General features: G+C 37.3%; 1 protein-coding gene across 2 annotated transcripts in view; it reads left to right on the top strand.

Annotated features, from left to right (window-relative positions):
• GPC6 (glypican 6) overlaps positions 1 to 15,404 on the top strand; it is a 1,081,278-nt gene that overhangs the window by 724,954 nt on the left and 340,920 nt on the right. For both annotated transcript variants that reach the window (XM_045869601.3, XM_054506389.2), the window contains exon 4: positions 5,427 to 5,592. In XM_045869601.3, the coding sequence (XP_045725557.1) occupies positions 5,427 to 5,592 (166 nt within the window). The remainder of the gene's footprint in view (positions 1 to 5,426; positions 5,593 to 15,404) is intronic.

Raw genomic sequence — 15,404 nt, 5'->3', positions numbered from 1 at the left:
TCTTTCCATTGATTTAGGTCTTCTTTAATTTCTCTCAACAATACTTAATAGTTTTCAATGTAAAATTCTATCACCTTTTTGGTTAAATTTTATTCCTGAGTATTTTATTCTTTTAGATACTGTTGTAAATGAAATTGGTATCTTAATTTCTTTTTTAGTTTGTTTATTGCTAGTGTTAGAAACTCATTGGATGTTAGAAACTGGAGAATGGCATGGACTCTTGCTTAAAAACACATTTTTAATTTATTCTGGTTAAAGAGTTTACTTTCATTAACTTGTTTGTCTTTTGGGAGAAGTCAAATAGGTTTATTTGATTATTTCGGCTGTCTGATTTCCATAGAAACAAGCACTCACTAGGTATATATTCATTGTGTATAAATATAGATTTATAACTTTCACATGTTTTCTTGTTTTCTAAAAATATTTTAAGTGACAATTATTTTACATTGGCTACTACTAGAAATTACTAACATGAGCATCAATGCATGAATGTTGGTCCAGTTACAAAAAAGTCTTACGTATATTAAAGACCTGAAATGAATTGCTACTGTATGGGTAAGGGTGTGCCATGCCACAAATCACATTTAGAAAATGTAAGAATTACTTGCTATAACATCCTGATACAGGTGAGGAGCCAGGTAGATAGGTCTTAGTCCTCTCTCCCCATACTGCTTTACTAAGGGTTCTTTTTGTATTTCTTGTCATGTTTCAATGTATCTTGCTTTAACCTTTTAGAAAAGAAATACAAACAACAACAGAAAAGCACAAGGTTGCAAACTAAGAACTCAATATTTTTATGTTATTTTTGTTATTTCACCTACAGACACAACTAAGAAAACTTAGATATAAATTATATGATTACTAAAACTTGTCAATTATAATACCAACTGTAAAATGATTATTAATGTCATTATATACAAACAGCTTCAAAAGAAGTTAACAGAAAGACTAAACCCAAGATGCAAGGAATTGACCCATCAATTGCACTCTTAGGCATTTATCCCAGAGAAACAGAAACTTACATTCTTGCGAACACCCGTGCATGAATGCTCATAGAAACTTTATTTCTAATAGCCAACTACTGGAACAACCCAGATATCCTTCAGTGAATGAAGAGTTGTACAAATCCTGTTATAACCAAACAAAGGAATATAACTCAGCAATAAAAAGGAATGAGGTATTAATACATGGAACAACTTGGTTGGACCTCAAAGGCATTATGCTCAGTTTAAAAAAAAAAAGTAAAGCTCAAAAGGTCAAAAGGTGACAACTATGCGATTCCATTCATATAACGTTTTTGAAATGATATAATTATAGAGATGGAAAATAGATTATTGCCAGGTGACAGGAACCAGGGTAGCACGGGAGGTAACACAAAGGAGTTCTTTTGTGGTGATGAAAGGTTCTCTATGTTGGTTGTGGTATTATGACACAAGTCTGTATATGGAATAAAACTGTACATATGTGTACACACACAAATGAATGCAGGTTGAAAAAATCATGAAAACTCAATAAGGGCTATAGACTAGTTCATGGCAACATACCAAGGTCAGTTTCCTTGTTTGATACTGTACCATGGCTATTTTTTTAAAAGATCTATTTATTTATTTATTTTAGAGAGAGAGCAATAGCAGGGGGAGGGGCAGAGAGATAGAAAGAGACAGAGAGAATCTTAAATAGAGTCCACAGTGAGTGTGGAGCCTGACGCAGGTCTCGATCCCACGACCCTGAGATCACAGACCTGAGCCAAAATCCAGAGTCAGATGCTTAACCAGCTGAGCCACCCAGGTGCCCCATACCACAGCTGTTTGAAATGTCACCATCAAGTGACATTGGTGAGTGAAGGGTACCCAGGACTCTACTATTTTTGCAGCATCTCATGCGTCTATATTGATTTCAAAATAAAAAGATTTTTTTAAATCACTATAGCACAATTATAAAACACTATTAAACATTTAAAAATGGAAATATCCCTCACACAACTGGCATTTAAAGCAACCTTCTTTTCAGAGGCTTACTTCTAAGTCTTCAGTTTGAAGTGATGATTTTTTTTATTTTAATTCACACATGCAGTTATGTCAGTTCAACAAATATGGGTCTGTGAACATGAAAGCTTAAACTTTGATCCTCCACACTCCATTTTCTTCTTCTTCAAATGCCCTTTATTTGACCAGGAGGGATGTCATTTCCAAAGGTACTGAGAGAGCCACATTTAACTTGAACAACATTGTTCTTTGGGGTTATTAAGGATGTTCAATTTTCTCTGTTGGTTGCTACCCTGATTTGGAGACTCTTCTAAAATGTCAGACTGAGAAAACTGTACTGGTTCCAACACAATTTAAAACAAAACAAAACAAAACAAAAAGACCTTGGAATTAATGCAATCAATAATTACCTTTGAAAACATACTTAAAAGGTAACAGTTGAATGCTAAGATGTATAAATCTATCTGTCTTTCTTTCTTTGAATATCAATGTGGCCAAGAAATTGAGAAACACAATAGAGAGTTCAATTCAAAAGCACTTATTGACTACCTGAATCATAATCACAATGCCTTTTAAGGATCTGCATGTTTTGCAGAGCAGTGCAGGTTATAATGATGACAGAGTCCACACTGCCTAAGAGATCCCTAGTATTGACAAATGCTCCCAATTTACGCTGGCATACTGAGGGAGAAGAAGCAAAGCACTGTGTCATACCAATAGCCAGAAAACCAAAAATCCAATAGAGTTAAAGGAAGAAATTGCTTAGCCAGCTCAGCTGAAAATAGGGTTGGTCTCTGGAGAAAGGCATCAGGGTCAGGACAAAAGTCACAAATCTACGGAAAACAAAATCCTACAGACACAAATTTGTAGGAATGCCACCATATCAAATAAGTAAAATGCACAAGAATTTGAAATTCCACATAAATCCTGTATGGAGAATACAGATTTTTTTTCCTCTTTTTTCCATGAATGACTTGGGATACAAGTGGATAAAAGAAAGTTTTAAGATACTATTGCTCTGGTGTGGATAAAATTTGGCATTTTCACAAAATAGCTTATCTGGAGGAGATGATATCGTGACACAAATGTGTGCTCAAGTTAAAAGCCACCAGATTCCTCAATTTTGTTCTTAATGTTTTTTGTTTTGTTTCGTTCTGTTGTTGGAAAATAAGTTGTAAAATTAATGGATACTAAACCATTCTCTAAATACCTTTGTAAAGTAAGGCCAATTATATTTTACTGCACTTTTTGATTTGGAGTACTTAATATGCCAACTTTCTATTGTTGATCATGTTAATTCTATCTTATTAAAGCCAACATTAAACTACAAGGAAAAGTAAAAATCAAAAGGATATTACTTTGAATGCATAAAAAGTAAGGTGATTAATGGATAGATTGAAGGATGGGCAGATATATGAAAAAGCAAGTATAGGAAAATGTTAAATGATAATCTAGGAGTGAGGCTATGGGTATATATTATAACAGTCTTTCAACTTTTCTGTATGTTTAAAAACTTCTTACAATTTTGGAAATAAAATCAAAAGAACAACCAGAATTTTCAGTGCCTAAATAAATAAATAAATAAATAGCCTTGTTTTCTGAAACAATGTATTAAGGGCTTAGTCAGTATACATCGTTAAAGTAAGAGAATGTTACAAAAAACAAAGCCTTGCATTAAAAACCTCAAAGGTGTTGAAAGACAATTACCATACGATTTCACTCATAAGGGGAATCTAAAAAAACAAGTGAATAAGCAAACAAAAAGCAGAATCAGACCTCTAAATAGAACAAACTGATGGTTGCCAGAAGGAAAGGAGTGATGGACAAAGTGGGTGAAGGGAAATGGGAGATATAGGCTTCCAGTTATCGAATAAATAAGCTACAGAGATGGAAGGTACAGCATAGGGAATATAGTCAATAGTATTATAATAGTGTTGTATGGGGACAGATGGTAGCTACATTAGTGGTGAGTGCAGCATAAGGTGTAGAGAAGTTGAATCACTATGTTGAAACTAATGTAAATTGTGTATCAACTATACTCAAGTTAAAAAGCTAAAAACAAATTCACATGTGGTTTCTAGGTAAAGAATATAATGACAGGGCGCCTGGGTGGCTCAGTCGTTGAGCGTCTTGCCTTCGGCTCAGGTCATGATCCCAGGGTTCTGGGATCGAGTCCCACATCGGGCTCCTTGCTCGGCAGGAAGCCTGCTTCTCCCTCTCCCACTCCCCCTGCTTGTGTTCCTGCTCTCGCTATCTCTCTCTCTGTCAAATAAAAAAAAAAAAAAAAAAAAAGAATATAATGACAGAGATTGGCTCTAGTAGTGGAAAGTACCTATTTATGCAGAACTACCTTTCATTGTCTCACCTTTACATTGATGTTATGCTTCGTCAGTATCGACATGTTCTTGACATGGAAATGCTCCCTACGTGCCCTCCCTGCGTGCCCAGGTCGGTCTGATAAGACTGTGACTCTCCGACACATCCAAATGATACAAGTTAGGCTTGTTCTCAGGTCTGGAACACAAGAACAGCAACATATGGTTACTTGACTAAGACACCAAAATTACATGGCACTAACCAGATAAATACAATAGTAATTTTGTGTCTAGTCATAAAAAGAACTTTCTGTATTTTCTTCCATTGTTGGTCCATGCTGTTTTAAATACTCTTTCCTCTTGAAGTCAAATTAGAATTTTCAATGAGTCCAAAAAATATTTTATTGGCTTAGAATTGATTAACTTAGAAGCACCTCAGCTTTTCTTATTCAAGGCAAATGCCACTTCATTGTCGGTTGATTAGTAGCTCCTGTGAAGTACTACAAGGATTTCTCCTTACATTCAACCCTGGGTCCATTTTCCACAAAGTTCCCAGACCTGCAAAGCTTCAAATGCCTGAAGACATTCTCTCGGCAGTTCCCATTGCTTCTAAGCAGGCCTGGGTCTTAGAAATGCCAGACAAGTTGATACTGATTCTTTTTAATAAGTTACATACAAAGGCAGTAGATCTGCCAGCCTCGTTTAGAAACGGGGTCAAATAACCAATTGGAAAACTTTCGAAAGGTGTCACATCAAACTTTAATCATGCCTACATTTTTATGGAGCTTTTAACTTTGCAAATTGCTTTCACGTGCATTATCTCATTTCACGTGCTACGGCACTGCAACAGCGTCCAGGTTTTAGGGCTGGGTTACAATGACACAGATATCAACATGTGGACGGGGACATCTCACGAAAACTGATTATTGCCATGTCGACCTGCCTGGCATGGAGATCGAGTATGACAAAGGGTTACGATCCTAATAGCTGCTTTGCTCCGCGGCTGCTGGCGTTTCTCAGAGCCATTTCTCCTTTTTCTTTTTCAAGGAGAAAATGGGTTACATCTTTTGTCTCCCTCCCGCCCTTCTTAGTTCTGATTTTCTTTTTCTTCTCAATCGATCGACAGGTCAGCCCGACCCCGGGGTGCATCCGAGCCCTCATGAAGATGCTGTACTGCCCGTACTGCCGAGGGCTTCCCACCGTGAGACCTTGCAAGAACTACTGCCTCAACGTCATGAAGGGCTGCCTGGCCAACCAGGCTGATCTGGACACCGAATGGAATCTGTTCATAGGTAAGGGGCGTTGCCACGGAGCCGTGACGTCATTGCGGTGACGTAGATCTCCAACGGAGCTGTGGGCCGGGTGGGCGGCTCTGACGTCGTGATGACGTACGGAGCCCGCGAGGATTACATACAACACCGGGGAACAGCTTTTAGCAAAGTGTTGACATTACTTTGCATTTTTTTCTTCTTTTTCTAAATCTAAAATAATAACAGTAAGAAGAGGAAATCGTGGTATGTTGTGAAGGACGGTCCTGTACCGAATTCGCTGATCTCTCTGACAGAGTGAAAAGTACTCTTGTTGACTTTCTGGGAGCTCCTGTGGGAAGGGACAAGTTAGGGGAAGAAAACAAAAATCTCATTAAAAAGAAATCCACAGCACTGGCTCTTACTCGTATTACCTCAACGTAGTCACAGATACTAGTAAACCACCCCTTCCTTAAACGTCCATGATGAAACTAGCTCAATATTTGTGCTAAAATATGCAAAATTTGTTCCTCATTCTGTGGAGAATGCTTCCGGCGCCCTAGCGCCGAACAGCCTTGCTGTCTTTGGAAGGTAGGAGGAGAGAGGGTGGGGAAGATGCAGCGAAGGTCTGGGGAGTCAAGGCTCTCGTCTTGAGTTGCAGAAATCGCTCAGGGACCGCACTACCAAAAGATATTTCCCAAATTGCAATCCAAGGATAAAAGGACACATTTTACAGGCAGGCTGCTCCCAGGAAAATACACAGGCCTTGAAAGAGTGTGTGTTCTCCCCCTCTGTCAAATGGCCTTCAAATCAAAGTACTTTTCGATTGCATTTACTGCACAATTGCGTGGTGACAGGCAGAGTGGCGCGGAGGCTTCCGTCAGCCGCATCATTTATGCAAACCTCCAAACCAGAAGGCACGCCTAACGCCTTCTGACATCTAAGATTCCGGTGGGAGGGGGAAAAAGATCTAGGATGTGTTGGAACGGGGCGAAACCTAAGCCCCTTGTACAAAGATGTGCTTAGGTTACAAGCCTTCGGCTTTGGCTCTGTCACCCACCGGCTAACATGCTATTATGCTTAGGAACGCCAAAGAAAATGGTTTTGAAGTTTTAAAAAAAGATTTGAGAGTGGGTAGATTCAAATGGAACTCATCGAACAAAACCCCAGAAATCATTTCAGAGAGAATGAATTGAAATGTTGTTCTCTCTCCCTGTAGTGGGAGTATAAAATCTGTTTGCATGATCTTGGGTTACTTTATTTGAAAAATGAGGAAGTGTTTTAAAAAGTTAATCATTAAAGTACCCTTCTAACTCAAACATGATATGATTCTTTGCTGAGATTTTGGACGGGAGTATGAATTAAAAAAATATATAAGAATAACTTGATCTTCTAGAACATATATTTAGATTAATTTTGGCAAAGACACTCTAGCCAAATAATGCTAATCAAAAAGTACTCTCATCAAGAAACCTAAAAATATTTGCATATTTTAAAACCAGATTAAACCTCATAGCATCCCACTTTGAGTCATACAGATTATTCATACTTTTTGGTTGAAACTACCCAAATTTATAGCACAGTTAAATTGTCTTTGCTCAGCCTGCACCTTATTGATGAAAGCGGGCATGTGGATTTTGTTACTTAGAGCAGGACATGATTAAGAATGAGATTATAGGCTTTTAACTTATAAGAGCAATGGTGACTGCCTTATTGGCTTTTTCTCCTCAGTGCTGGTTGTCTATTTTAACATAAAACAAATCTTTATACTTTCTATCAATTGGGTTTCCTGGTTGCCAATTAGATGTGAAGTTGAATGTCTGGAAAACCATTTGATTTAAAAACTAAAATTTGAACCCACCGCGTGTTGGACGTACTTTAATGAAAAGGGAACGTGGTGGTTAGCCCTCCCTTAATATATCTCATACCCTTTCTCATGTTTTTTTTATTAGTCCGTGAGAAAAATCCGACTTCTTTCTTTCTTCTGGTTCTGCTATGGCACTGAGAAGTGACCACCAACATAGACTTTTGGAGCAAAATATGTTCTTGCTAATACTTGTCCCGAAGTGAAGTGCCATAAATCAGTCAAATGTGCCAACTCTGTTTTCCACACATATGCATTCAAGATGACAGGGCTCCAGGGTTCATGAAGGCAGCAGGGAAGACCAGTGAGCAAATCAGTAACCCAACAGTAATTATATATAAAGCCCTCTCTCTGGTTGGCATCTGTAGCCCATCACTCTTGGGCTTCTACCATCTTTTCATCAACCCCCTTCCCTCCTGTTGCTGAGTCAAATGCGCCATCTCTGTCTGCTACATTCATGTCCTAGCTTATACATTTTTATGGTGTTTTTTTTTATTATGTGCTCATTAAAAATGTTAATAGTGGCATGCAATCGATGGTCAATAAAAGCAAGAATCGAACTGGTAGCACATTCTCATGATCTTTACTATGCCATAAATTAATTGCAAATGAGTTGTAATTATTTTGAATTCAGTTGTTGTTGGGTTTGTCAAAAGAAAGGCAACTCATGGACAAAATGAAATGTTTTAAGTGTTCAGCTGAACACCCCAATGGCATTCCATTCTCTTCTGAAGCTCTATAGTTTGTCAATTTTCATTTCTTTGTAATCCTAGAAAACAATCAGGAGTCTACTCGGGATGCATTTCCATAGTTTTCCTTGAGGACGTTTAATTCTGTGCCCTGCACAGAGTGGGTGTTCAAAAAATTTTTATCAACTAACTATTGTAGGAAAAAGAATTTTAGATAAAGAGCTTTTTTGGGTTTTTTGAAAAGTTACTGACAACTTTGAAGAAGTTGCTGCTAGACCCATTTTAGAGAACATGAAAGTCTCAGTTGATCTCTGCCAGAACTGTCAGCTGCTTTCTAGAAGCATGTGGGATTCCCCAGGACTGAGCCCAGCCCAGCCTCAACTTGGGGCACCCAAGCGGCTGGGCATGCTAGGCCACACCCCTGAGCTAGGTAGGACCCTGGGGACACAAGAGTGGGGTGCAGTCTGCTCTCACTACCAGGCACAATGCAGTAAGAGAACAATGTAGTTTGAGGCATTGACAGGCACTGCTTGGGCGCCTACCCCAGGTGTTGCTGTCCATTTATACTCAGCTGATTCCAGCCTAGCCTTTGAATGTTGCCTGAATGCAAAAGCATTTTCTCAGAAAATGTTTATGTAAATTAAAATTTCCTAAAGGGAAACAGTTTGTGGGCAGAATTTGTTTTCAGTAACATCCTGCGGTTATTTTGAGTGTTTGTCATTGATACCAACACTCCACAGATATGAGCTGTTCTGTTTGACAAGGGGCCATGGTGCAGATTACTCCTAGCTCAGGAGCTCAAAAGTTAAGGCTGAAATTACATTTGTGTAGCTGCAATAAATCTTGCATCTACTTTAAAATCTAGGATGTATGGGACAGCCTCCTCCAAACATCTGGTACCTTCTAAGACTTTATAGACTGTGAGAACCAGAGAGGGGAAAAAAAGGATGTGGGGAGGGAAATGCTGATGAGACCAAAGGCAGGAATTCTGTTTGTTCTGTAATATTTTTTTTCACTAAAATATTAGAGGGTGTTTACTAATGCAAGTATAAGACTACCATCGCTATCATTCCATAAAACTGAGACCTGAAGATGTTTGTGTCCCGACATTGCAGCCTAATATTTTAGGCTATCCCAGTTGGTAAGACTCTAATAATCCTAACCTATTAATTGGCAACTCACTAGGGTAAAAAAAATTTTCCCCAAGGTAAAAAATATATGTGTCTAGCTTCTTACTCAATTGAGTACGTTTTTTACCCTAGGAGAACTTAATGCAGTTAAATGAGTTATAATCAACTGTGATTTATCCCTATTTTAGGAAAATAGAAGCACAGGATGCTAAGCATCTACTGAGCAGGGTGACTTAATCTAGACTAGGGTGTCAGGGAAGCCTGGTAGATCTAGAAGAGTAAATAAGACTGTACTGAATTAGCATTGTCAGACATAATTGATGCTGGGTAGCCATAACATATAGAATTGCTGCAATACTGTAGAGGCCCCAAATATTCATGAGAGCATCAAACATGAGGTCCCCGGTGGGCACTACACCTGCGCCTGGCCAAGAGCCCCTGCTCTGGGTATCATCCATTCATCTCCTGCGATTCATGAAGACAACACGTGTTTACCGAGTGCCTGGCGCCAACCCTGTTCTGGTTTCAGCACGAGGGAGAGTGGATGAGGGCCTGCCTGCTGAGAAGAGAGCTCCCTGTATGTTCTCTGTTGAAGTCAATGAACAGCTAGACAGAGAAATGGAAGGGAGTGTCATAAGAGGCTGCTCCATTTTACTTTGTAGGTCTACTCTTTTAATGGAAGTATGACTAATTCAGTAATTTGAAGAACACATATCGCTGTTGTTAATGGACTCGTGAGTGCAGGGATGGCAGAAACAAATCAGATAATGAACCTGGTTCCTTCATGGTGATAGCTGCTGTCAAGGTGTAAATTAGAGCCAGCCGCCAGCAAGCTGTGGTAGGTCAGTCAGATGACTAGTATCGGGTAGTAAATGGCCACTTTGGGGCACAAATGACTTTCTCAGGACCTGGAAGAGTTGTTTGTCCTCAAGGTACTTAGTATATTCACCTCTTTGTGTTTGCGCGTGTTGCTAGATAAACATTTAGTGTTCCTAGTAAATAAACTTGAGTTCTCTTTTTTTAAACTACACAGGACTGTGTGATGTTGCATTTCAGCAGGATATAAAATAAACACAAAGAACTATTTCAAACATTTGTATAAGATGCTCATCTTTCAAAGACTCTCTTAAGCATGAAATTCCATAATATAAATCTGATCAATTTTTTAGTTACAAAGAATTCCATAGTAAATATGATATGACTCCAGCTGATAGATCCTGAAATGCCATGTTTTAAAAACTTCTAGACCCAAAACATGGAAAATGATTTCCTTTCAACCAAAGACAAAGAAAAATTTAAGAATTATATTTAGCAGCAAGCTTCAAGGTTTCTTAGTCTCCACCTTGTATAGGACAAGAGCCTATTCACTAATACAGTCTAGAAACATAACTCTTAAATTGAGGAACAAAAGCCAAAGCAATTATTTTAGAATCTGATCTCACCGTTAGCTATAGAACTTGCTTTTGCCCTTGTGCATTCCTAAAAGCACCAAGAGAGATTAAAAAAATAAATAAATAAAACACTTTATTTTCTATCAGTTGAAATCTAACCCCACCCATCTCCCTGCCTTCCTTTTATACTCATTGATTCGGTATTTCTCATTTCTCATGGACATTTATCATATGCTGTGTTCTCTCTGTAATGCTAGCAGAATGCACAAGCAGTACTAACTACTCAGTGAGAAAAAAAAGAGAGAAAGAGAGAGAGAGAGAGAGAGAGAGAGAGAAAGAAAGAAAAGAAAGAAAGAAAGAGAAAAAGAAAGAAAGAAAAGAAAGAAAGAGAAAGAAAGAAAGAAAGAAAGAAAGAAAGAAAGAAAGAAAGAAAGAAAGAAAGAAAGAAAGAAAGAAAGAAAGAAAGAAAACAGTTAGATGGTACCCAGCAGCCTTTCACATTTGCTATCAATTTTATATGTTTAGAGAATGGTTTACTTCTGAACTCTGCATATGTGAAAAGTATTTTTATGTGGTGCAATCAGGTTAATTCCTTAAGGGTGATATAATATCAGAGGCTGTTCAGCAAACAGAGAAGCAGGCGTTTCCTTACCTCTGAACGCTTACTAATGTTCATCTTGTGGCAACAACTCAAGGGATTCATGGGACTGCAATTTCTGTTCTGCATCAGGAAGATTTTCCCAAGGATCAAAGCAGGCAAAGCACATCAATCTTAAAATTATTTGGTGCAAAAGACAAGTAGTCATTCAAAGGTGCATGCATTTCCTTTGCCCTCAGTGCCAACTCTTATACAAACATCTACTCCAGTTCCCACATATTCAACTCCTATTAAGCTTATAATTACTGATGACTGCAAATATGATATTCTGAACTAGACTTTCAAGTTGGAATCCATGGTGCTATCAATGATCACACCAACCAATCGCCTGTACCAAGGCATACCTATTTTTGCAAGTAGAACATTCTTTAGGCTACAAGATGTTCCATTTCTAATAAGAAGTTTATTAAAATACCTCTTGTGCCTTATTAAGCTCTCCAATTTCTATGAGAAACAGCAACAGAAGGATTTAGTTTACCAGGATAAAGCAGAGCCATATCACAAATGATGAGAATTGCCTTTGTATTGGGGATTTTGCTTCTAATTTACACTTCAGTTTCAGTGTTTTCTATAGGTAAATGGCTTAATTTATATCCAAAGGACCTTGTTTTTAATGATGGACATCTGATTTTAATGAATTGTGATCGTTTTCACTGTTATGTCTCAACTTTAAGCTAAAACACAGGATGTCTGGCTTTTGGCATGCTGAGAGAAAATATTTGATGATTCCTTAGAATGGAATTAAATGAATTCCCAAAGGCCCAGAAACCCAAGTAAAATTCAAACACTATGAACATTAGTCTGATGACTTTCTTAGCAGTTTCAATCCCAGGAAATAAAAGTAGCATGAGGTAGAAGAAATTGTTGTGTTGTAGAAACCAGAAAATAAGAAATATAAATAGAGCTAAATAAGTGGATTGTTAAAGAAAGCATTCAACTATGTGGCTATTCACAAATAGCAAACTTATAACAAGTCCCAGGGCTACCATAACCAAAAAGTCTTTCAGACGGTGACTGATCTAATAGAATAAAGGAAGGTGTTACCTTCTGAGGCATTTAGATCACTGTAAAAGTCCTGATTAGCAGCCAAAGTGAAAATCTTTATTTTAACCCAAATAATAAATCCTGTGTGATGTTGCAATGCTCTATTAAATGTCTTAATAATAGTAGTGTTGGGTGCCTGGGTGGCTCAGTTGGTTAAGCATCTGCTTTTGGCTCAGGTCATGATCCCAGGGTCTTGGGCTCCAGCCCTCCCCATCAGGCTCCTTGCTCAGAAGGGAGTCTGCTTCTCCCTCTCCCTCTGCCCCTCCCTCCGACCCATGCACTCTCTCTTTCTCTCTCAAATAAAAAATAAAAATCTTTAAAATAAAAAAAATAGTAGTGTTAATGAGGGTACTTAGATTTCTTTTCCTGTAAACATACACTTACCTTTATGTATGTATGTATAATTAAATATACATATGTATCTATCTATCTACAGATAGATAGATCTTCCAATTGCTCTAAAAGCTCCTTTAATTCATGATTGTCTCAGGAGTAGAACTGCTGATCATGTCTTTATGTTTGAGTCATTTTTGAAATTAGTTTTAATTTTCCTCAGGCTTGTTTCTATAACAATTATAGAGACTTTTAGATTCTTATTATCTTCATCTTGTTGTCTTTGTGGCTTGTTTATTATGAACAGCCCTCCAAGGAACCAGGAGTGGAAGCCAGGTTAGAAGAGATGGCCCATGAATTATTCTGATGGTTAAAGGCATGTTTTCATTGGTTACTCTAGAGGGGAAATAGATATAAATGTCCTTGGGAGTAATTTAAACTTTGAGAACCTTCATGATATATGAAAACTTTGAGCTTATAATTCATTTAAAAATATCATGCCTACAGATACTTGGTAAGGTAGCCAGGAGAGAATTTAAATTAAAAGAGAGCATGAAATATTCCTTGTCCTTCAAATAACAGCTTATATATAAATCCCACATAAAAAAAGATATGCCCTCAATTTTTTTCTTTGCATGGATTTAAATAATTTGCTACACTAAGAATGTTCTTTATTATAACCTCTGAAAAAGTGAAAATTACAAAAAGAAATGAAAACAAGTCATTGAATATATGACATTACACCAAAAAGCGATGCATCTCTATGCATCACATTTTTATTCTTTAAGGTTCGGGATCTTTTAGAAAAATAACACTGATAATTAAATGTCAAAAAAGCCAGTCAGTATTCACTACTAAAATCTCAATGCTTAGGAGATGAACCAAAATAATGAGAGGCCTAAGAATATTGTTGAATGGCCATGAATAAATTAGTGGATGTGAGAGACCTTGGGATGTAACAAGGATCACCAAAGCTGATGTGGTTTTCAGATTGACTCAATCAGAAACTGACCCTGCCCTATCTCAGCCCTACATCTATCTCTCTGGTAGTTTCCCATGAGCTTGAAGTCTTTCCTCCCAGGGAAGCAGAACCATGTTCCATAAGAGAATTCATTGACTTCAAGAGGAAAAGTACTCTCAAAATCTACAGCCATCAACTGCTGGTGAAGGCTGTTCAGAGCCCTTGATATTATCACTTGTTCATGTGCCTCCATGGTTTTCCAAATTCAATGTCCTTGATTATTGTTAGATTAATTCCTTGTTTTTAAAATAGTTTAGTGTTCCAAACTACTCAGTATTAAGTGTTCCAAACTCTTCTGTGTTGACATAGTCATAGAAACATATTCCATAGTCCAAAATCAATGGGTAATATCCAACCAGAGGGGAGAACTGAAATTGTCAATAGTCCTAAGAATGTTAGGAATAATTCTACAAATACCAATACTCAGTGCATTTTGAGGGTATGGATCATGCATAGAAGCTGACTTCTAGAAGGTAATCCCATAAAGCGAAATACACATGTTCCTCCATTAATCAGCCTTGTAGTATTTTTTATTAAATCACTGTGTCTATTGAATAATAAAGTATTTGGCAAGTTCTTGGTGACCGAATTTAATATGTGCCTAATACTGCCTTTATCAGTTGAAGATCCAGATATGTATTTCCCAAGGTTGTCCATGAAAGAATGTTTAAATGTGTCTTGCTACTCAATTACAATCATAGTATCCAAATTCTAAAACTATGAGAGAGTTGTAAGAAACTTTATTCTCTATGGTTCTGAGGTCCATTTGGAGAACATTATATCCATAGCAATAATAGCTAACAGTGATTTGACACTTGCTTTACACCAGGTAGTATTGTAATCACTTTACATTTTTAATCCTTAAAACAATCCTATGAAGTAGTTAATATTATGATTCCCATTGTACAGATGGGAAAACTGAGACCAGATAAATTAAGTGACATGTCCAAGGTCATACACTTGTAAATTGCAATGCCAGGATTTGGCTTTAGAACCCAGATTCTTAACCATGAACAAATTAATTCCTACTAAGTGTTTAGGAAATAACTCTTAGCCTCTGGCTACAGAGGTTGATGGGGTATGTCGGGAGAAATGGAGTATTGCCAGCACTATCTAATAGAATCTTCTGTAACGATGGAAATGCTCTGTGTCTGTATTGTCCAAGATAGTAGCACTAGCCACATGTGGCTACTGAGCACTTGAAATATATCTACTGAGACTAAAAAACTGAGTTTTTATTTTATTTAATTTTAAGTAATCTAAATTTAGTCACATGTGGTTGTTGAGCATCTAATATATGGCTAGTGTTTCTGAGAAGCTAAATTTTTCATTTATTTTTAGTTAATTTACATTTTAATCATTATATATGACTAGCAGCTACTGTGTTGGATACTGTAGGTTTAGACCATTAAAACACCTAGAATGTCCATGATGTGGCTCAGCATCTGAGTATGTCTGATTATCTTCAAAAGTTATTTAATAGACACCTTTTTCGTGCATATGGTAGACATAAAAGAAATAAAAACTGTACTGGCTGATCCTTGGAAATTATAATTTTCCAAAGAGACGAAATGTATATTTTCAAAGTGGGAGTTTGGTTAAGAGAAGACAACATAGTTAAGAGCAGTAGTTCTTGAATTGCTGTGTGAGTTCAAATCCTGACTTCACCATTTATTTTTTTTATTTAAAATCTTTTAGCCAACATATAGTACATCATTAGTTTTTGA

This window comes from Mirounga angustirostris, unplaced genomic scaffold, assembly GCF_029215605.1.
Source record: "Mirounga angustirostris isolate CCGP_5_RB_7025 unplaced genomic scaffold, mMirAng1.0.hap1 SCAF_3, whole genome shotgun sequence".
Classification (NCBI taxonomy): domain Eukaryota; kingdom Metazoa; phylum Chordata; class Mammalia; order Carnivora; family Phocidae; genus Mirounga; species Mirounga angustirostris.
This window is presented reverse-complemented; position numbering and strand designations above follow the sequence as displayed.